General features: G+C 46.4%; 1 protein-coding gene and 1 long non-coding RNA gene across 6 annotated transcripts; one reads left to right on the forward strand and one right to left on the reverse strand.

Annotated features, from left to right (window-relative positions):
* Positions 1-127: 127 nt before the first annotated feature.
* LOC145531766 (uncharacterized) lies at positions 128-16,076 on the forward strand. The gene is made up of 6 exons (XR_014072723.1): positions 128-392; positions 2,683-2,950; positions 3,406-3,481; positions 8,146-8,310; positions 9,691-9,783; positions 15,835-16,076. It is a non-coding gene; the product is annotated as an uncharacterized LOC145531766 (long non-coding RNA).
* Positions 243-7,502, reverse strand: ZNF263 (zinc finger protein 263). Of its 5 annotated transcripts, none has more exons than XM_081555029.1 (8): positions 7,389-7,502; positions 7,001-7,028; positions 6,209-6,571; positions 5,174-5,354; positions 4,658-4,731; positions 4,266-4,392; positions 2,724-2,840; positions 243-2,242 (listed from the first exon to the last, which is right to left on the reverse strand). In XM_081555029.1, exons 3-8 carry the CDS (start codon positions 6,374-6,376, stop codon positions 1,071-1,073), a joined length of 1,839 nt encoding a protein of 612 aa, XP_081411155.1. In that variant the 5' UTR covers positions 6,377-6,571; positions 7,001-7,028; positions 7,389-7,502; the 3' UTR covers positions 243-1,070. The 5 variants fall into 5 exon arrangements, with proteins under 5 accessions (XP_081411155.1, XP_081411156.1, XP_081411153.1 ...); XM_081555030.1 differs by having other exon boundaries at positions 7,001-7,105; XM_081555027.1 differs by lacking the exons at positions 7,001-7,028; positions 7,389-7,502 and having other exon boundaries at positions 4,658-4,692; positions 6,209-6,871.
* Positions 16,077-23,529: the final 7,453 nt, after the last annotated feature.

A 23,529-nucleotide genomic window follows, 5' to 3' on the forward strand; every position in this document is an offset into this window, starting at 1 on the left:
ACCTTTATGACATCACCTGAAGCAGTCACTGGGCTTGACCCTTGTTTCCACATAGTGACCTCAGCCTGGAGCCAGCCGGGGCCACACCCACCCTCCCTCCCTCCGCCTGTCTGTTGTCACCTTTTTCAGAACCTACCTTAGCAACAAGACCAGAAAGAGAAAGCAGGTCCTCCTCCCAAAGTGGACAAAGACAGAGCAACATGGCGGACAAGACAAAGGCCCTCAATGATGAGTCACACACGTTCATGTTTCCTGAAGATATTTATTAACATCCAACCATATTTTCAACAGGGGCGGGCATGATTTCCTAACTTCCCCAGGATCCATGTTTTCAAAGTCTCCCAGGGAACCCATCTTTCGTGAACCTTCTGAAGACTCGATCTCTGCAAAGGGTAAACTAATTCAGACTTATATAGTTTCCTCTGCCTATTTCCAGGCAGACCTGCAAATTCTGTCTTACTATTTCCCTCAGGTCTCTTGTTCTTTTGTTTGACGTGAAAATTACATTAGGATCTGCCAGTGACCAATACAGTCAGGCCATTGACAGTGGGTGCCCGGGACTGCCTACTAGCTTCCCAGCCAGGCCTTCAGAAGGGCTGCAACTCACCACCAGTATTTTGGTACCTCCTGCTTTCCCAGGAGACCTGATCACTCTTCTTTGCTCTCAGGGGCCTCAGGAGCCCAAATATTCCTGATGAATGTCCCAAGTGAGGAAGCAGTAAGTCCGTGGATTCCCAAAGTTGTTGGGATGGACACAGGATAGAATAAGGCACCCTCGTCACAAGCTGGCTAAATATGCTGAGGGGGATAGGAGTGTCCTGGGACAGGAAGTACTTCACAGAGAATTCCACCCTGAGTGGGTTGCCTCAAAGACTTGCTGTTCTCATTAATTCCAACAGAATTCCTTTTCAGTTTTATGCTAATCCTATGCCGCCTCTGTACTTCCCTCAGAAGGACCCTGCCCCTGGGGGGGCAGGGTAACTACTCTATGGGTAAGGAATATGAGCTCTGAACAACAGGCCCCTCTGAACAGGCCACCTTATCTGGGTCCAAAAGAAATCCCATTGTTTCTATCCAGTGTGAGTTCTCTGATGACTCATAAGGCGTGAACTCCGAGAAAAGCTTTCTCCACATTCAGAACATTTATAAGGTTTCTCTCCCGTGTGGGTTCTCAGATGACGAATCCGATTGGAGCTGTGAGAGAAACTGTCCCCACATTCGTGACAGGTATAGGGTTTCTCTCCCGTGTGAATTCTCTGGTGCCTGATTAAGTTGGATCTATGAGAAAAGTTTTCCCCACAGAGATTACATTTATATGGTTTCTCTCCTGTGTGTGTTCTCTGGTGTCTGGTGAGATGCATGCCCTGCCGGAAGCTTTTCCCACAAGTCAAACACTGGAAGAGTTTCTTCTCTGCTTTAGGGTGGGTCCCGGGATTTGTAAGAAAGAGCGTGCTGTCCCTCACTGCTTCCCCACACTCAGAGAAGGGGTACAGCCTCTCTTTCTCATGAGTTCTTTCGTGAATAACAAGGTGTGAACTGCGAGAGAAACTTTTCCCACACTCGGCACACTTATAAGGTCTCTCTCCCGTGTGAATTCTCTGGTGCCTGAGGAGGTTAGAACTGTGAGCGAAGATCTCCCCGCACTCAGGGCACTTGTAGGGCTTTTCACCTGTGTGCGTTCTCTGGTGCCTGTGGAGGTTGGAGTTGCAAGAGAAGCTCTTTCCACACACATTACACTGATAGGGCTTCTCACCTGTGTGGGTTCGCTGGTGGCGAGTCAGGTGGGTATTCTGACTGAAGCTTTTTCCACACTCGAGGCACTTATGGGCTTCCTCTCCCAGGTGTGCTCTGTGTAGTGATAAAAAGTGTGGATTCCCACCAAAGATTTCAGCGCACTCCACACCCATGCACAGTCTTTCTGCTGCATGTATTCTCTGGTGCCTAATCAGGTTCGAGTTGCTAGAGAAATTTTTGCCACACAAGGGACATAAGTGGAGCTTCTTCGGCTGCAGTTCCTTTGGTCGTCCCAGTTTTTTGCAACTTGTGGCCCCCACTAAGGACTGCTCCATTCGATCCTCTGTGGGAGGCTCCCAAAGCTTTTCTGCCCTGTCCCGAGGCCTTCCCTGCTCAGGACTCCAGGGCACCTCCCCTCTGGCCTGGCCAGGCAGCAGCGCCTGATGGTGGAGGCTCTCAGGGGAAACAGACTGAGCACCCTCTTCCTGGTTCTCAAATTTCTCTTCCCCTGGAAGAGCAAGAGAAATCAAACCCCGATGTTATGTCTATGCAGGAGAAAAGGAAATCCCATGTGTGATACTGCCTGTAGGTCAGAAGTCTAGAAGGCCTGGCTCTCCCTCAGTTTCCCATCTTCCCTATATTGGTAACTCACTCTAGAGAGGCATCCATATGAGGCGTGGGGACATCACTCAGGAATGGGAGCTCAAACCAGCTTTGAATTCCCTTGTAGGGGCCCTGATCTCCCTCTCCAACTGAGCCCCTGGCTTCTGTCCTTTGGGAAAAGTATGGGATGGAACAAGACTGGGACAAAAGTGGGCAAGTGAACCCAGGAGTGAATGCCTTCTTACACTCTGCACCCTGGGAACCTCGCCTGCCATCACTGGGATGGAAGTGGGCAGTGGGGACAGGCTAGCCTTACAAGACCCTCAAATGCCTTATTCCCAACAGGGGGAGACTAGCTGGGCAGGCTGGTCAGCTGCTTTCCTTACCTGGAGCTGGGGTCCTGGAGCTCAGACCCTCCTTGCAATTCTGGACACTGGGGTGCCAGAGCTTTCCTCCATGTTCCACCTGGGTGCTCAGGGCCTCCTGACTGGGAACCTGAGACTCTGACCACAATGAAAGAAAAGGATTTCTATGTCACCACTTTCCTCAACCAGGCAAGAGAAACAAACATAGTCTTGCTCCCTGCCTTCAGTGGATGGATATGGAAGGTGCAGTAAGTCTAACAGCAATTACTTGGAACATACACTAAACTATTCCCACTGTCACCTCCAGAGAAAGAAATTAGCTGAGGGAGACTATGGCTTTTTTCTTCTTACACTTGTGTGGTACTTGGGACTTTTTGCAATGACGATGTAAAACTTTTGTAATTAAAATAACACTCAAATGCACATGGTTAGAGTAGTCAGTTCCTTGAGGAATCAAAGTTTAATACTGTGAAAGCCTTGACCCTTATGAAACTAAGTTGGGACAATTCCAGAAGGAAAAAATGTAATATGATGGACAATCAGAAAAGGACATGGGACTCTGAGATTAAAACCCAAAACAGCCATCCTGTGTTATGCTCACTCTAACTCCATCAAACATGGACTTTAAAAAGGTTAGACCCAAGAACTCGTGATCTGAACTCTTCTTATTTAGCACTCACTGAAAGAACTGTGCTCAACTTAGGGTGCCAAGCCACAGCGCAATGACAGAGACCTTGGAGAAGGCCCCCGTGCAGGCAACCAAACTTCTTTTCTACCAGGTATGCATCAAGATAGCTACAATGGTAACATACACAGTCCTGTTTTTTGTTGTTGTTTTTAAAGATTCCTTCAAGTTTCTATTTTGAGAATTTCCATACATGCAGAAAAGATGAAGGAATTATACAATACCCACACACTCTCCACCTTATCCAACAATCAGTTTTTGGCTCTGTTTTACAGACCTCATTTTTAATCTCTGCATAATAGTTCAACATGAAGACGCATCTTAATTTATGTTTAAATTACTTACACCTGTTTTGAATATATATCAGTTCCAAATTTCTACAAAGCTTTCCCTCTTCCTCAATTTTTAAGGACTAGGACAGTCACTAAGCTGGAATGTTGATGCCAGTGCCATGAAACCTGTGTGTTTGGGGAAGAGCCCAGAAATACTAATGGAGCACAGAAAACATAAGTGAGGTTGGAAGAATAAGCATTTTAAAATCGCAAGGCATCAGCAACTTGGAGCCCCACAGTATTCTGTGGGTGATGCGTGAGAAGTGGGGAAGGGGATGGTAGTGAGCATCACTGGATTTGACTTGTTCTGCCCTGGTAAGTTCATCATGGCTCAGACTCCCTGCCCTCATCTCTGGCAGCTGGGGCCCTTAAGTGTGCCAATTGTGGCACTTGGCAAATATTTAACTGATCTTAGTCCAAGGGACTTTAGGCAAAGGCAGGTCTCCTGGCCAAACTCAGAACTTAACACCCAGGAGGCGAGTGGCTAAGGGACAGGACCCTGGTCAGAAATGGCTCAGTCTTCATCCTTGGAAAAGAAGTCCTTACCCAGTGAGTCCACATTCTCATAACTCTCCTGCACCGTGTCCCGGGAGAGGGCCCTCTTACTAGGATGCTGACGCCCCCACTCCTCCTGGGAGATGTACATAGCCACGTCCTCTAAGCTCTCAGGCAACTGAAATAGCACAAGATCACCTTTAGGCCCTAAGGCACCAAGAACAATTCAAGCAGAGTCACAGGTTAAAAGGCAAAACCCAGGGGTGCCAAGGACACATTTCATGGGGAAGAAGGGTGTTAGGCCTACAAGTGAAGTGTGGAGGAGACAAACAAAGAAGGTGGGGAGGTGCATGTGGTGAGGTAGTAAGGATCCTCTCTAAGTGGCAAAGGACCCCACCCCCACAAGAACAACTTGGGGGAGACAATGAGGACTTCCACATCACCTGGGGCCCAGTCAGCTCCTTGTCTTCCATGTTTCCTTCGGGAGGAAAGAGAGAAAGCCAGGGAGCAGATAATGCTGAAGGTGACAGAAATGATGATGAGAATGGCATTCTTAAATCTTGGCAACCCAAGGATTATCGCAATACAGTGTCCACTGTGCCCTGACACCCAGGCTCTGCTAGGAGGACCCAACACTGAACAGAAGGCAACAGAGAGATAATAAAGCGACATCCAAAACAACAGAGTACCAGCAGTCTTTCCTGCTGGCCCAAGCATTCAAGCCCTCATTCACTGAGCTCTAAGTCTCTCTTCTGCATACAAAAAGACTTCTTAAGAGATCCCCCTCCCTTCATCCACCCCAAGAGGAATCCAAACCACTTCTAGATCTTTTACTCCATATCTGGGGACCCTCAGGTCAGAAACGCTCCCTCCTTGGCAGTGAGGCTGCATCCTGCCAATGTCAGGGGCAACCCCAAAGCCCCTCCTCCCTCCCCCTTGCCCAGATAACTGTTCCTCACCCCTCTCCTTTACAGTCTGAGGGTCCCTTTTGGGGCTGGGGCCTAGCAGTTCCTGCAGCCTGCGGCCAGGGCTTCGCTCAGTCTCCATGGGCTCCAGCTTGAAGCTCGGTGACTCTTGTGCTGTTTCCAGAAGCAAAGGCTCCTCCAAAAGCACTTCTGTTCCCCGCCCATGGTTTGTGACCTGGGAACCAACCCACATCACTCATCATCACAACAGGGCCAAAAGGAAGGGACATTAACACAGAATTCTGAGGGCAAGCCTTCAACAGAGAACCACTGGCAAACCCTTTAGACCCAGCGAAAGAAGAATGAGTTACACTAAAACCAAACTTTTCTGATCCTGTGTACACCTGAGAAAATGTCTGTGAGGGGTGGGATTCAGGGGGATTTCACTCCCAGGGCACACCTTCCCCACTCAGCTCCTGACCCACTTCACTCCCTCTCACTTTCACCCACCTCTTCTAGATGCACCCACTCCTCACTACTGGATAAGGTAAATTTGGGTGGCCCTGGGGCATATGGCCTCAGAGCTTCAGTTGCAAACTTTTTTAATTCCACTATTAACTGCCACCCAGCTTTGTAAAGATTAGACTGCAGACAATAATGTAACAATAGCTAACAGCTATTAAGCACTAACTCTAAGCCAAGAGCATGATCAAACTACATGCTGCTCTCTCTCTAATCCTCCAAACAACCTTAGAGAGGTATTTTAACATTCTCATTTTACCAGCCGCAAATCTGAGGCCGGAAGAAATTAAGCAACTTGCCCAAAGTCCCAAAGCTAGTGTGAAGCAGAGGGAGGATCTAAACCTGGCAAGCTAACTCCTGGGCTCACTCTAAGGCAGAGACATTGCTCCAGGTGGAAACGGCACTCTTCACTGTCTGTCAACTTGGGGCAAATCTGGAGAATGAAAGTTCCTCACTAATCTACAAAAAGGCTTCTTGCCCATCTAAGATCTACTCAGGACAACCAAGTAAACTCGTATGGGCAACCGGGGCCAAACAAACCGCATATAAAACAGCTCTTTATCTTACCTTCTGTCTCAGTCTCCCAAGTTCTTTCTGCATATCCTCAACGAGAGTCACCGCTTCCTCGCCGCTCTCCGGGTGCAGCTCCTGCACCCTGCTCTGGATCTCCTGGGGCAGGATGGTCAGGAACTGCTCCAGCACCAACAGCTCCAAGATCTGCTCCTTGGTGCGCATCTCCGGCCGGAGCCACCCGTGGCAAAGCTCCTGGAGCCGGCTGAGGGCTTCCCGGGGCCCAGCGGCCTCTTGAAAGCGGAACCGTCTGAAGCGCAGGTGAGAGGCCTCCGGGCTGGGACCTGGGTCTGGCTGGGGCAGCTCCTGGCTCCAAGCGCTGTCTTCCTCCAGTTTCACTATCAGGAGCCCTTCCCGGTCCTGGAAGCCCGGACCCGACGCCATCTTCAGCCCCCCAGACCGCCTTGGCCGCGAAACCAGCTGTGCACCCCAAAGAAGACGCCCCGGGCCCAGCGCAAGGATGGCTGGAGTCCGCAACAGCCAGGTGGCCCGGGGCTCCAAACGCTGGCCGAGGAAGCTGGCTCCAGCCCGGACGCAAACGGCTGCTGCGCCTCAGCCTCAGTTGCTCGCGGGAGCCGCCGCACCGCCCCTTGGCCCGCCCCCGCCAAGACCGCCCCAGAACAGGACCTGAGCTCCACGCCTTTCACCTCGCAGGACTCCGCGCACCCACGCCGGAAGTCTCAACGCGTGTTAGGCGTCAACAACCAATCGGAACTGCTCAGGACCAACTTCCGGGTTACGTTCTGAGAACTCTAGCGCCCATTGGGTCAGGTTTCGCCACACACTTACCGCTGACCAGTCAGAAGAAAATATTTGCCTGTGGGGGCGGGACGAAGGAGGAGCCAATTGGGGTAGAGAGGCGGGACCGTCGCGCGAGCCCGAGATCCCAGAAACCTTAGGGGCGAGATCGCTAGGTCGGTTAGTGGAAATTAAGCCTATATCGGGTGTGAAGGGTAGACCGGCGGGCTACCGGAGTCAGAATTCCTCGGAAAGCTTAAGTGCAGACTTCCGAGTCACGCGAGACCCCTTGCTTTTGAGTGTCGGGGTGGGCCCGAAAATCTAACTGTGGAGAAATTCTTCCCCCACACACAAGTTTTGAGAATCATTGCCCTGGTCAAAACGGATTTCAAGGCGGCCTTCACCCGCTAACTTAAGGGAGCTGCAGGAGAGGGCTCACCTGCCCAGGCAGCCTCGAGGGCCATCTGAGCCACGGTTCACTCGACCGCCCGCTCGGCGCTTGGGAGAGGCGGGGAAGAGTGGCCCCGGCCGGGTCAGCGCCGCCGCAGAGCTCGCGGGGAGACGCTGTCGACCGGGCGGCGGGGCCCGCGCCTGCGCCCTGGAGGTGCTGGCGCTATGGAGCCCGGCGCGGGCGCAGTCATGGGGAGTGTTCTTGTGTCCCATGGCGCTCTCCTGTTAGCCCAGGGTCCCACCGCCGGCGTCTGGACGTTCCTCAGGGCCCGTCGGGACCCAGCCCGCACCACTGGCTTCTCATTTTAAACTTCTCGGGGGCGTGCCTTTTTCATTGTCCAGCCCTGCGGGGCCAGGTCGTTGTTCACCTCCCTTGTAGGTCCACCGTGAATTTTCACAGTGAGAGGTGAAAGGAAGGTTGATTTCTTGGCCGGTGCAGTCCAGGGTTTGTGCTGCTGAGGGGAGGACTGCCCAGCAGTGAGGCAGGTGTCCACGGCCCAGACCGGCTCAGCTAGTCCATTGCCTCCAGCGAGGGGTTAGGCTTGTGGTCTCAGCCGATTAAAGGGTCGTGGGGTTGAATCGTTAAAAACAGTAATCATTTATTGAGCCCCTGCTCACATGCATCTGGATGCTCATGGCACACAAAATTGTAAGAACTAGACACTATTATTATCATCCCCATGTACAGTGTCAGTTAAGTCACTTGCCTAGAATCACACTTTAGTCTGTCTTTTGTTCAAGTTCAGGCTGCCGTGACCCGAAAAGGGGGTGTGGAGACGGAGAGGGTCAACTTGCAACGACAGGATGGAAAAAGTCCAGAGAATTTGGGGTTTTGTTGTTCCACTCCAGAGAAGAGGTCCACAAGCCGCTGTGGCAGATGCAGACCCAGAGGCCTCCTGGAACACAGGCTGGTATAGGTCCCTTTCAGAAAACCTTGTTCAGACCTGTGACCTCAGAGTCCTCTAAGACTTCTTCCTCCGATGAGTTAGACATTCACGTTTCAGGAGACAATAGATTCTAACCTAAAAACCACTTCTCTGGCATTTACTATATCATCTCAGACAAGTTATTCAATCTCGTGGGGGTGTGTCCTCAGTCCCTAAGTGGTGTCTGACTCTGCAGCCTCATGGACTGCAGTCCGCCAGGCTCCTCTGTCCATGGGATTCTCCAAAGCAAGAATACTGGAGTGGGCTGCCATTTCTTATTCAATCTCATTAAGCCTCAAATCTCAGTTCCTTTATCTGTTTTGAGGGAATAATACTATACCCACCTTATAACATTGGGTGAGGAGTAAATGGGCTAAAATATGTGGGATGCTTAGAATCATACCTGGCATTTACTATGAACTCAATATTAGCTGTTACTAATGCATAGCTTCCCAGGTGGCACAGTGGTAAAGAATTGCCTGCCAATGCAGGAGAGAAAAGAGACGGGGGTTCGATCCCTTGGCCAGGACGATCCCCTGGAGTAGGAAATGGCAACCCTACAGTATTTTTTGCCTGGAAAATTCCATGGACAGAGGAACCTAGAGCGCTACAGTCCATGGAGTTGCAAAGACTCGCACATGACTGAACACACACCCGTAATGCACAGCAAATTCCTGAAGGCTTACCATATGTTATAGAAAAGGCACTAGGATTATTCTTACAGGATGTGGGGCATAGAAATGTTTGCAAACTACACATACCTTGAGATGGTAAGAATGAAGGATGAGGGGCTTCTCTGGTGACCCACTGTTAAGACTCCTACAGGCTCGATCCCTGATCAGGGAAATAAGATCCTGCAACCCTCATGGTGCAGCAAAAAAAAAACCCAAATCAAAACAAAAAGAATGATGAACCATTTGCTATCTAAGTTCCCTTTGATTTTAGGTTATTAACGGGCACTTAAAGCTAGAGAGATTTTCAGTTATTCACAATTACTAATAGTATTTCTCCATTTCTTTGAGGTCTATCTATAGTCCAACAGAAAAATAGCTTTTATAGATGGTATTTTATAGTCAAATAGCAATTTGATGGGGAGTGGGGTTACAGGCCAACAGAATTATACGGGTTCATTTGGGGCAGGAGTTTTCAACCTAGGGTCCATGAAATTCTAGAGCAGTGGTTCTAACTACAATAGAACTTCCTGTGAGGGTGGCTACTGAGCACTTAAACTGCAGCTCCTGTTGCTAATACCCACTAGGTAGTGGCTCCCATCAACAGTTCTAGAGGGTCACGTGGATGGATTTGGAGATTTTATAAAACTTTTGATATTGTACACAAAACTACATGTGTGTGTGTATTTTCTAGGAAGTGAATACATGGCTTTCATCAAGTTCTCTAAATGATGAGAAAGATTAGAAAACACTACTTTAAGGCTTGGTGAAAAGTAAGTTAAGAGAAGTAAGTATGCCCTTGAGTAACCACTGTTGATTTTACTTTCTTAAACAACTGATACTTGAACAATGCAGTGAGGGTTTGGGGCTCTAACTCTGCACAGTGGAAAATTCATGTATAACTTAACAGTTGGCCTTCCATATCTGCATCCATGGATTCAGCCAACCGTGACACATGGATTGTATAGTACTGTAACACATATTTAGTGAAAAATTCCCATGTGTAAGTGGATTCATGCAGTTCAAATCCATGTTGGACAAGTTAACTATATTTTCTTGTCCTTAGCTATTGGTGGCTCCCTATTTTGTAGAAGAAAAAACAATTTTGAATTTCAGATTAAAAAAAGTCCTACCACTCCTGGTGTTAGTTCTCATGGGTACTGAATTCTGTCTGTGGAGATGCTTTCAGTCCTTACCTGGGTCCCATAGATTCCTTTGTACTCAAGGGGGTGGGAGTGGTAGTTGTCTGTGCCTGGTTTTCAAACTGACAGCTGATGAAATCTACAATGTTAAGAGACCCTGATACTGAGAAAGGCTGAAGGCAGGAGGAGAGGGGATGACAAAGGATGAGATGGTTGGATGGCATCACTGATTCAATGGACATGAATTTGAGCAAACTCCAGGAGATGGTGAAGGACAAGGAAGCCTGGTGTGCTGCAGTCCATGGGGTCACAAACAGTTGGACACAACTGAGTGACTGAACAACAACGTTAAGATGTTCAAGTCTGTGCTGTTTGGCGCAGGAGCACATAAAAGCTCCTGTCATTCTGAAATGCTTTTCCTGACTCTCACCTTAGGATATCCTGGCCTGCAGGTTTCTGCCACCTAAGCCTTAGCTATTTGCCCCTCTCCCCAGTTTTGATTTCTTCCCATTTAACTACAGCTTTCCTATGATCTATGACTTGAGGCTTGTCTTGACCTGTAACACATTACTCTTTGATCCCATGCTTAGCTTTGAAATCCAAACAGAAAAATAGTGACTTTAATGGCATTTAATAGTTTTAAATGGCATTTCATTTGAAACACACTTTATTTTTATTAATCTTAATCATATTTCCCTTCTCTATTAAAATTTAAAATAAGGCATTTTGATAAAATGTTCTGAAATTTAAATTTTCTTTCAAGTTAACATTAACCAAACTAACCTGCTAATATTGTTTGGTAATGTTAATATTTAATATTTTCCTCTATTTGGATTTTAAATCACTGTTTATCAACCTACATTTTATTCCAGAACAGTAAAGACTGTAAGATGTGAGGAGGGAGAGGAAGGGACACAGAAAGAGAGAGCAAACTATAACTGCTCCAGTGACAAAAGGGATGGTAGACATGGCAGGAAACTGAGCTGAAGAAAATTTTACTAGTTGTCCTTCAGTTCAGTTCAGTCACTCAGTTGTATCCGACTCTTTGCGACCCCACGAATCGCAGCATGCCAGGCCTCCCTGTCCATCACCAGCTCCCAGAGTTTACCCATGTCCATCGAGTCGGTGATGCCATCCAACCATCTCATCCTCTGTTGTCCCCTTCTCCTCCTGCCCCAATCCTTCCCAGTATCAGGGTCTTTTTTTTTTTTTTTATAAATTTATTTATTTTAGTTGGGGGCTAATTACTTTACAATATTGTAATAGTTTTTGCCATACATTGACATGAATCAGCCATGGGTTTACATGTGTTCCCCTTCCCGGACCCCCCACCCACCTCCCTCCCCATCCCATCCCTCTGGATCATCCCATTGCCCCGGCCCTGAGCCCTTGTCACATGCATCGAACATGGAATGGTGCTCTGTTTCACATATGACAATACACATGTCTCAATGCCATTCTCCCAGAACGTCCCACCCTCACCTTCTCCCTCAGAGTCCATAAAAATTGTTCCATGCATCTGTGTCTCTTATTCTGTCTCGCATATAGGGTTATCGTTACCATCTTTCAAATTCCATATATATGCATTAGTATACTGTATTGTTGTTTTTCTTTCTGGCTTACTTCACTCTGTATAATGGGCTCCAGTTTCATCCATCTCAGTAGAACCGATTCAAATGTATTTTTTTTAATGGCTGAGTAATATTCCATTGTGTATATGTACCACAGCTTCCTTATCCATTCGTCTGCTGATGGACATCTAGGTTGCTTCCATGTCCTGGCTATTGTAAACAGTGCTGCGATGAACATTGGGGTACACGCGTCTCTTTCAATTCTGGTTTCCTCGGTGTATATGCCCAGCAGTGGGATTGCTGGGTCATATGGCAGTTCTATTCCCAGTTTTTTAAGGAATCTCCACACTGTTCTCCATAGTGGCTGTACTAGTTTGCATTCCCACCAACAGTGTAAGAGGGTTCCCTTTTCTCCACACCCTCTCCAGCATTTATTGCTTGTAGACTTTTGGATAGCAGCCATTCTGACTGGTGTGAAATGATACCTCATTGTGGTTTTGATTTGCATTTCTCTAATAATGAGTGATGTTGAGCATCTTTTCATGTGTTTGTTAGCCATCTGTATGTCTTCTTTGGAGAAATGTCTGTTTAGTTCTTTGGCCCATTTTTTGATTGGGTCGTTTATTTTTCGGGAATTCAGCTGCAGAAGTTGCTTGTATATTTTTGAGATTAATTGTTTGTCTGTTGCTTCATTTGCTATTATTTTCTCCCATTCTGAAGGCTGTCTTTTCACCTTGTTTATAGTTTCCTTTGTTGTGCAAAAGCTTTTAATTTTAATTAGGTCCCATTTGTTTATTTTTGCTTTTATTGCCAATATTCTGGGAGGTGGGTCATGGAGGATCCTGCTGTGATTTATGTCGGAGAGTGTTTTGCCTATGTTTTCCTCTAGAAGTTTTATTGTTTCTGGTCTTACGTTTAGATCTTTAATCCATTTTGAGTTTATTTTTGTGTACGGTGTTAGGAAGTGTTCTAGTTTCATTCTTTTACAAGTGGTTGACCAGTTTTCCCAGCACCACTTGTTAAAGAGATTGTCTTTTCTCCATTGTATATTCTTGCCTCCTTTGTCGAAGATAAGGTGTCCATATGTGCGTGGGTTTATCTCTGGGCTTTCTATTTTGTTCCATTGATCTATATTTCTATCTTTGTGCCAATACCATACTGTCTTGATGACTGTGGCTTTGTAGTAGAGCCTGAAGTCAGGCAGGTTGATTCCTCCAGTTCCATTCTTCTTCCTCAAGATTGCTTTGGCTATTCGAGGTTTCTTATATTTCCATACAAATTGTGAGATGATTTGTTCTAGTTCTGTGAAAAATACCATTGGTAGCTTGATAGGGATTGCATTGAATCTGTAGATTGCTTTGGGTAGAATACTCTCAGGGTCTTTTTCAATGAGTCAACTCTTCGCATGAGGTGGCCAAAGTACTGGAGTTTCAGCTTCAACATCAGTCCTTCCAATGAACACCCAGGACTGATCTCCTTTAGGATACACTGGTTGGATCTCCTTGCGGTCCAAGGGACTCTCAAAAGAGTCTTCTCCAACACCACAGTTCAAAAGCATCAATTTTTCAGCACTCAGCTTTCTTCACAGTCCAACTCTCACATCCATACATGACTACTGGGAAAACCATAGCCTTGACTAGACGGACCTTTGTTGGCAAAGTAACGTCTCTGCTTTTTAATATCCTGTCTAGGTTGGTCATAACTTTCCTTCCAAGGAATAAGCATCTTTTAATTTCATGGCTGCAATCACCATTTGCAGTGAGATCCCTACCCCCTAGACTTGGAAAATGGAATGTCCACAGGGATGCTCTGGTGCCAGGTCCCTACCTCCCAGACTTGGAGGATGGAATGTCCACAGGGACGCTCTGGTGCCCCTGGAGAGGTCCCCACTTCTCCCCCAAACCCCAGTCCAACCCTACAAGAGTTGTTCCAATGATGGGACCCAGGTTCCAGCCCCCCCCGGCCCATGTCCCAGACACGGGCTCGGAACTTAGGGTAGACAGGATAGCGGACAGGAAAAAGATCTCCTCCATGGTAGACACTGGAGCCACCTTCTCTCTCTTAACCTCCTACTCTGGCCCAACCCCAAAACTCAGAGCTTAAATCAAGGGGGTCCCTGGAGTCCCCTTAAGCCCAAAAATCAGCCCTCCATTACTCTGTCAATTTGGAAAATCAACCCTCATACACTCATTCCTCATAATGCCTCAGTGCCCGATGGCACTCCTAGGGAGACATTTGTTATCCAAATTAGGGGTCTCTATTACCATACCCTCTCTAGAGGCAGTCTCTATGTACTACATGCAGATGGCACCCAGACCATCCCTAGCCCCTACACCTGACCTTCCCTTGGATCTACCTGCCGTAGACCCCTGAGTCTGGGATACTGATCACCCATCTATAGCCAAACATCACCCCCTGGTCCACATTACCCTAAAGGATCCCTCATCTCTAATCATCCAATAACAGTACTCTCACCCCAGAAGCCCACAGGGGACTTAAGCCTGTCACTGACCATCTTCTTCAAGCCTCCATCTTAATTCCTACCCATTCACCACACAACACCCCCATTCTGGCAGTAAAGAAGGGACCAAACTCTTGGAGATTGGTCCAGGATCTGCAAAAAATCAATGAGGCCATCATACAAACATTCCCAGTAGTCCTCAATCCTTATACCCTTCAGTCCACCATTCCCCCGACTACAACCTTCTTCACAGTATTAGACCTTAAAGACGCCTTCTTCACTATCCCCCTCCACTCCCCTCTCCCAACCCCTCTTCGCCTTCACCTGGCAGGACTCCGAGACTCGCATCTCCCAACTACTAACATGAACAGTTCTTCCCCAAGGGTTCAGAGACAGCCCTCACATTTTTGGACAGGTTTTACAAAAGGACCTACAGACACTCGACCTGGCCCCTAGTTACCTCCTCCAATACATAGATGACCTCCTCCTTTGTAGCCCAACCTGAAAACTTTGCCTCCAATATACTGCCAAACTCCTTGAGGCCCTGGGGTCCTGGGGTTATCGGGTATCCCGATCCAGGGCCCATAGAGCCCAAACAAAAGTCACCTACCTGGGACTCTCCTTATCCCACCAACAAAGAACCATTCCTCCAGGCAGAATCTAGGCCTTAACTGACTGTCCACCTCCAAAAACAAAACAGGAACTCCTGTCTCTCCTTGGCCTCCTAAACTTTTTCCGTGTCTGGATCCCCAGTTTCTCCCTTATTGCAACCCAACCTCAAACCTACATCCTTCCCAACCCATCAAATGCGAGGCAGCCTTCTAGCACAAGACTGGCAGATAGACTTTACTCATATGCCCCCGGTTTGGAGAGTCCGATACCTCCTGGTCCTTGTGGACACCTTTTTGGGATGGGTAGAAGCATTTCCCACAACAAACAAAAGAGCCCACACTGTGGCCCAGGTCCTCCTGACAGAAATTATCCCCAGGTTTGGCCTACCTTCATCCCTATAGACTGATAATGGCCCAGAATTCATGTCCAGGGTCACCCAACAAATTGTCCAATTCTTATAGATCCCCTGGAAATTTCACATTCCATACCATCCCCAGTCCTCAGGGAAGGTAGAAAGGATGAACAGGATAGATGAACAGGTAGAAGGATGAACAGGATGAACAGGTAGAAAGGATAGTCGAAGAAACTCTCACCAAATTTTCCCTCGAGGTACATCCAGACTGAACCCCAAACTGTTGCCGATTGCTCTCCTCAAAATATGGGCTTTGCCCATTAAACCCCTTGGGTTGAGCCCCTTTGAAGTGATGTACGGAAGGCCCATGACCCCCCCACACCCCAGACTTCCCCCTGAACCTCCTCCCCTACCAAGCTCCCTACACTCCCCTCTGATGGCAGAACTCCACAATGCCCTCTAGAAATACATCAACCACAACTTGCCCACCCCTGACCCCCAAGCCCCCTCGCCCCCTCTACAGACTGGGGACATGGTCTATCTGTCCGACAATCCCCAGGGTGACCTCACCCCAAAGTGGCAGGGACCATTCAAAATCATCCTCCTTACCCCGAGAGCAGCTAAACTCGAAAAGGTCACCTCTTGGGTACACCTCTCTCACCTAAAAAGGGTTACTTCCAATCCCACTAATGCCTATCAGGTCTCCCTCACAGGGCCCACCTCCTTAAAAATCACCCGACGACAACCTCTGTCGATCATCCAAGAAGACACTGAATGACCTGGACACTCCTCAACCTGCAACTGTTCGTGACCCAACTACTACAAGACCTCTGGACCAGCGCCCCGACAGGAACCTCCTTTCAAGACCTGAGCACGCTGGTGTCTCAAGTGTGGCTTTGGGAAACTTCTACAACCTAAGTCCATACAAGATTGATTCCTTTACTCTCATTCTCTACATCATTCTACATCCTTATGAACATTCTTCCTTTTCAGATTCAAGCTACCACAAACTCGAGGTCTTCCACCTCTTGCCTTGATTGGCCTCTCCCCATCTTTCTAGCCATAACCGCCCTCTTAAACTTTGCTATAAGTCTCCCCTCGAGACTGGTCACCTATCCTTCACCTCCTCATCGGTACTGCCTATATTGTTAGCTGTGTTCTACTCCAAGGGTGCTATTTCCTCCGTGCTGCCTAACTAACAGACCCATGACTCCCCTGTTCCTTACCCATGTTACACTCCCCTGCCTTTTGGCTAGTCCCTGTCCCTGCTTAGACATTTATTCCTATGTTCATTCCTCATGTTATAATGAGGGCCCTAAACCATGTACCATGAACATAGGCGGAGGGAGGTGCGGGGGGAAGTCCAGATCCCTACTCACTGTTAAAATACAAAAGACAGGGAGCTCCATGAACAACTGCTATATGCCAAATGGAAAAGACATACGCTTCTATCCCACTACCCACTGGGGGTACTCAGATGGGGGAGGGGCAAAAGATCAACAACGTAAGAGGAACCAAGAACAGGTCATAAAAGACATAATTTCCCAGGTACAGGTGACCCCTGAGCCCTATAGACGCCTGGACCTCCTTTCCCAACGGCCTCTCCTAAATCCTCCCTCTGAAAACTGACACCTGACCCACCTTCTTAACTCCTCCTTCCAATTCTTCCAGGACACACAACACACATCCCAGTGCTGGATATGCATGTCACTGTCTTCATCACCACACACAGCAATCCCTTTACCCTCCATGTGGTTGTCACGGAGCAACTATACCTCCCCTCCCCAACAAAACACCACACAATTCATTGGGCCAATTTCTGACAATATCCTTCTTTCAGCCCCTTCAAACCTAACCTGTATGAACTACCCTAGCTCCAACTACACTGGTCTTACAAACCACTCCCTCCTTCTGTTCCACTGGGAACAGCACAAATAATTGCACCAACCCGGGAATCTTCATTCTTTGTGGGACCTACGCATATTCATGTCTGCCCCGTGACCCCCCTGGACCTTGCATCTTGGTCTTCCTGACCCCGGGTCTAATAATCCTCAAAGAAGAAGAGATACAGCAGATAGTCAACCCCCAAGTGGAACATTCCCACAGGAAAAAACAAGCTATCGTGGCCCCCCTCCTAATTGGGACCGGCATAGCAGCAGCTCTGGGCACAGGGACTGGGGGCATCTCGACCTCAGCCCATTTCTACTACAAGCTGTCCCAAGAACTTAGTGAGGATACAGAACAGGTGGTGGAATCCTCTGTTTCAGTCCAAAGACAAATTAACTCATTAGCTTCTGTGGCCTTACAAAACAGACGAGCCCTGGACCTTCTCACCGTGGAAAAGGGAGGAACCTGCCTTTTCCTAGGAGAAGACTGCTGCTATCTTGTTAACAAAACACGCATAGTCCAGGGAAGGGTCAGAGAACTTAGAGACAGAATCGAATGGCACAGAAAAGAGTTACAAAATCTTTCCACTCCCCAAAGCCTATTCCAACTGGCTTTCCCTTGGTTGCTCCCTTTCTTGGGACCATTGGTACTTATCATTTTACTCCTCTTATTTGGACCCTGTTTCTTTGATCTCTTTCAAAGGTTTCTCCAAGACTGGATTCAGGTCATCTCTTGAGTCCAAGTCAAGACCGTTCTCCTTGAGAGCCTCACCTCAACCTAGGGAAAAGGAGACCCTGGGCTCTAGGACAGTCCTCTGTTCCAGACCCAGAGCCATCGCCCCACCTAGCAGGAAGTAGCCAGAGAGATACGGCGCCCTTTTCCCCCATCTTCTTATGATTTCAGGGTCTGGAATGAAGGAGTCTTCAGGCCTGGAAAAAGGAGGTAACGACCTCCAAGGCCCATGCTGGACCACCTGACTTCAGGGAAAACAAAACTGAACTTAAAGTCCCACCCTGATACTCCCGGCAGATTGCATCAGGCCGAGACTTTCAACCCCCAACCCGCAAACTGCCATCTCAGCTAAAGATTACCCAGAACGCCCCACCTGACTTAATCTTCCCGTAGCACTTTTGCAAACCTCCCCTTAAATATGAAGCCTCCCTGATCCCGCGCACACTCAGCCTGGTCATTAGACTGACTGTCGCCCCTCCTTGCCTGAATAAAGGTAACCTGTCTCCGTTGAGGTCGTCTTCCTTTCTTCATTGCCTCATCTTGAACTATTAGTGCTTTGTTTGTTGTTGCTGTTGTTCAGTCACCCAGTCGTGTCCAACTCTTTGTGACTCCGTGCACTGAAGCACACCAGGCCTCTCTGTCCCTCACCATCTCCCGAAGTTTGCCGAAGTTCATGTCCATTGAATCAGTGATGCCATCCCGCCAACTCATCCTCTGATGTCCTCTTCTCCTTCTGCCATCAATCTTCCCCAGCATCAGTGACTTTTCCAATGAGTCAGCTGTTCGCATCAGATGACCAAAATACTGGAGTTTCAGCTTCAGCATCAGTCTTTCCAATGAACACCCAGCACTGATCTCCTTTAGGATGGACTGGTTGGATCTCCTTGCAGTCCAAGGGACCCTCAGGAGTCTTCTCCAGCACCACAGTTCAAAGGCATCAATTCTTTGGTGCTCTACCTTCTTTATGGTCCAGCTCTCACAACGGTACGTGACCACTGGGAAGACCATAGCCTTGACTATATGGACCTCTGTCAGCAATGTCTCTGCTTTTCAACACACTGTCTAGGTTTGTCATAGCTTTCCTGCCAAAAAGCAAATGTCTTCATATTTCATTGCTGCAGTCACCGTCTGCAATGATTTTAGAACCCAAGAAGAGGAAATCTGTCACTACTTCCACCTTTTCCCCCTCTATTTGCCAGTGCTTTGTTTAAAGATCATGTTTAGCACTTAACACAGTTCTCCTTAACTAGGAGGATTAACTGCAATCTTCCCCTGCCCTTCCAATATACATATATCAACATCACACACATAACTAGAGTTTTACAAGACAGAGAACAGTAGTAACTCATTTCTTTATCCCTTAATGTACCCCATACATACTAAACATTAAATGTTTGTAGCTTTGAACCAAGAGAAATGTCGAATAATACCTCTTGGAAACTAAGAACATAGAACACTGCATGGATATGTCTTTTTTTTTTTTTTTCAGGAAAAGAAGAACGCCCCAGCACGTGGGAGAGAGAGAGAGCCCACGCATGTGGGAGAGAGAGCGAGAAAGAGAAAGAGAGAGAGAGTGCATGGATATGTCTTATAGCTTCTAAGCATTCTGAAAAGATAAGGGCAAAAAACAGTGCCCACCTCATAAGTACTATAAAGGTTAATGAAATATATTTAAATGCAGGCTCTATACAAAATAAACTTTCAATAAACATCAATGTATTTTATTGCATTTGTTATTTGATGATAAAAGCATTTGAGGCTATAAGTATTTTTCTAAGCGAATGGGGCCAGCAGATGATAAGATGGTTTGATGGCATCACTGACATGAATTCGAGCAAACTCTGGGAGACAGTGAAGGACAGGGGTGCCTGGACAGGGAAGCCTGGCGTGCTACAGTCCACGGGGTTGCAAAGAGTTGGACACGACTTAACGACTAAACAACAACAATTTCCTCTATGTGCAGCTTTGGTTATATTTCATAATTTCTATATAAAGTAATATCTTTATTGATGATTTCAAAATAGTCATCGCAGTTTTCATATTCTATTTTTGGCTGTGCGGTGTGTGGAATCTCAGTTCCCCAACCACTGGACCACCAGGGAATTCCCATCACTGCCATTTTTATTATTTCCTCTTTGAGCCAAGAGTTGGCCAACTGCTCAAACTGTTCCAGAAAATTTCTATAATTTTTTTTTTACTTCACTGATTAGAAAATGAGATTCATTCTATTTCTGCTTTAAAAAGTTCATTTCAGTTTTCTTCAGACCTATATTTAATAAAATACAAAATATTTAATAAAACTTGTTAATTATACTCAAAGCCCTAGAAAACAAGGGTTCCATCTCTAGGACCAAATCTAGAACAGTCTTGGACCACTCAAGTGTTCTTGTGTCTTTAGAAACATCCTTGGTGGTGAGTGAAGGGGAAGTGAGATAGAGGAGTTTAATTGCTTCCCAATCGTGCCTCCTGGGTGTTTGCTTTTGTTTTTTACTTCCTCTTCCCTTACTATGAGGTTTTAAAAGCAAAAAAACAAAACAAAAAACTATCATACGGATTTTATTTTATTTTAGGCCAGGCCAGGAGGTTTGTGGGATCTTAGTTGCCTAGCCAAGCCCTTATCAGTGAAACTGCACAGTCCTAACCACTGGACTGCCAGGGAATTCCCTGTGTGGATTTTGTATAGCAACTGTTAATAGCAGCCTACCTAATTAAAGCTGTCAGTAAAGATCGGAGAAAAATGGACCTAGGAGAGGCTCATCCCTTTCTCTAGCTGAGATAGTCCTCCTTAAGATGCCGTGTTGTTTGTTTTCTGAAAGCAGAGAAATCCTGCAGAAGCCATTTTAAGATTTTTTCAATTGTGACTTTCCAGAATCTGCAGCAATTCTTTCACAGTGTGTTGAGAATGTTATCTAGGCTAAAATCAAGGAACTCAAGGAACAGACAGCTGAATCCACCCTCAAGGGGCTCACAGTATGTTAAGGAGGGAGGCACTTTCACAGTTTCCCAAAAATACATCCTAAGGGCCCTCCAGGAAACTTCATGATCTTTAATTCTGAAATGAGTACCCAGCCTGAAATCCTATCTCAGCAGCATTATGAACTGCTTCCAGGGACCTCTCTGGTGGTCCAGAGGTTAAGAATCTTCCTACCAACGCAGGGGGAGATGGGCTCAATCTCTGGTTCAGGAACTAAGATCCCACATGCCGCAGAGCAACTAAGTCACAATTACTGAGGCCTGTGTGTTGTAATTACTGAAGCAGACACAAAGAGCCCCTGCGCTGCAAAGAAGGAGAGCTGCTGAAGGACTGTTCTTGGGGGTAGGGATGGGAGTGGGGTGGTGTCCACTGTGCTTCCAGCTGCAGCCCCAGAGTTCACATGTGAGCCCTCTACAGGACAGGTGAAATGCCACCTGAGTTTTGATACTGATCTGTGGGTGAAGAAACTTGTCCTAAGGCTTTCCTGAGCAAACAGCCTTTCAGTCATTTTTCTTATTTCAACCATATTTTTAAAATTTTAGCTTCAGTTCTGTATCTTCAGGGGGGTCAAGGTATGAGACTTTAGAGGTTCTCATTAAAAAGTCTGTGTTACAGTCATCAAGACAGTATGGTACTGGCACAAAGATAGAAATATAGATCAATGGAACAAAATAGAAAGCCCAGAGATAAATCCACTCACCTATGGACACTTTATCTTCGACAAAGGAGGCAAGAATATACAATGGAGAAAAGACAATCTCTTTAACAAGTGGTGCTGGGAAAACTGGTCAACCACTTGTAAAAGAATGAAACTAGAACACTTCCTAGCACCATACACAAAAATAAACTCAAAATGGATTAAAGATCTAAACGTAAGACCAGAAACTATAAAACTCCTAGAGGAAAACATAGGCAAAACACTCTCCGACATAAATCACAGCAGGATCCTCCATGACCCACCTCCCAGAATATTGGCAATAAAAGCAAAAATAAACAAATGGGACCTAATTAAAATTAAAAGCTTTTGCACAGCAAAGGAAACTATAAGCAAGGTGAAAAGACAGCCTTCAGAATAGGAGAAAATAATAGCAAATGAAGCAACAGACAAACAATTAATAAAAATATACAAGCAACTCCTTCAGCTGAATTCCAGAAAAATAAACGACCCAATCAAAAAATGGGCCAAAGAACTAAACAGACATTTTTCCAAAGAAGACATACAGATGGCTAACAAACACATGAAAAGATGCTCAACATCACTCATTATCAGAGAAATGCAAATCAAAACCACAATGAGGTACCATTTCACACCAGTCAGAATGGCTGCTATCCAAAAGTCTACAAGCAATAAATGCTAGAGAGGGTGTGGAGAAAAGGGAACCCTCTTACACTGTTGGTGGGAATGCAAACTAGTACAGCCACTATGGAGAACAGTGTGGAGATTCCTTAAAAAACTGGTAATAGAACTGCCATATGACCCAGCAATCCCACTGCTGGGCATAAACACCGAGGAAACCAGAATTGAAAGAGACGCGCGTACCCCAATGTTCATCGCAGCACTGTTTACAAATAGCCAGGACATGGAAGCAACCTAGATGTCCATCAGCAGACGAATGGATAAAGAAGCTGTGGTACATATACACAATGGAATATTACTCAGCCATTAAAAAAATACATTTGAATCGGTTCTATTGAGATGGATGAAACTGGAGCCCATTATACAGAGTGAAGTAAGCCAGAAAGAAAAACACCAATACAGTATACTAATACATATATATGGAATTTGAAAGATGGTAACGATAACCCTATATGCGAGACAGAATAAGAGACACAGATGCATAGAACAGTCTTATGGACTCTGAGGGAGAAGGTGAGGGTGGGACGTTCTGGGAGAATAGCATTGAAACATGTGTATTATCATATGTGAAACAGAACACCATTCCAGGTTCAATGCATGAGACAAATGCTCAGGGCTGGGGCAATGGGATGACCCAGAGGGATGGGATGGGGAGGGAGGTGGGAGGGGGGTTCAGGATGGGGAACACATGTAAACCCATAGCTGATTCATGTCAATGTATGGCAAAAACCACTACAATATTGTAAAGTAATTAGCCCCCAACTAAAATAAATAAATTTATTAAAAATAAAAAAAAAGACCAAAAAAAAAAGTCTGTGTTAATTTGATACTTGCAGTGTGTGTATGTTTCTGTGTGTGTGCTTACTTTACAGGTAGATCTGTGCAGTGCTTCCTTCCCTGGTGGCTCAGCAGTAAAGAATCTGCCTGCCAATGCAGGACACTTTAGTTCAACCCCTGGGTTGGGAAGATCCCTTGGAGAAGGAAATGGCAACCCATTCCAGTATTCTTGCCTGGAGAATCCACGGACAGAGGAGCCTGGCAGGCTACAGTCCATAGGATGGCAAAGAGTCAAACACGACTTAGCCACTAAGCAACAACAACGTGTTTCCTTCATTACTGGCAAACTTCACATATTACTTGAAAATGTCACATATTAGTTTCTCCATGGGAACAATCTGCCTTTTAAAAACCACTTTCCTAATCCTCTGCATTCCAGTTAAAAAATATTTCAATTAATGAGATTTTTTTTACAGTTTTTACTATAAAAATAATGATCAAAGTATGACAGTCTTCTTCTAAGATTGAGCATGCTATATTTTCTGTCTTGCCTTTTAAGTTTTACACTGGAAATATATTCACGGAGTATGTTCCATGTGTCACAAAATGTTTACATACTCACTGAAAACCACAAAAGTGCATAGAGAACATTTAAAAAATGTAAAAAG

This window comes from Giraffa tippelskirchi, chromosome 13 (assembly GCF_054371585.1).
Source record: "Giraffa tippelskirchi isolate mGirTip1 chromosome 13, T2T-mGirTip1v1.2.pri, whole genome shotgun sequence".
In the NCBI taxonomy this organism is placed as follows: Eukaryota; Metazoa; Chordata; class Mammalia; order Artiodactyla; family Giraffidae; genus Giraffa; species Giraffa tippelskirchi.

What these genes read in the sequence shown, in the direction of transcription:
- ZNF263 (XM_081555026.1), bottom strand. Translation starts at nt 6,595, where the DNA reads ATGGCGTCGGGTCCGGGCTTCCAGGACCGGGAAGGGCTCCTGATAGTG. An exon ending in TCAGACTGTAAAGGAGAGGG is followed by an intron (nt 4,732 to 5,173) that starts GTGAGGAACAGT and finishes TGTCACCTTCAG; the next exon opens with CATTATCTGCTCCCTGGCTT. An exon ending in TGAGAATGTGGACTCACTGG is followed by an intron (nt 2,841 to 4,265) that starts GTAAGGACTTCT and finishes CATTGTGGTCAG; the next exon opens with AGTCTCAGGTTCCCAGTCAG.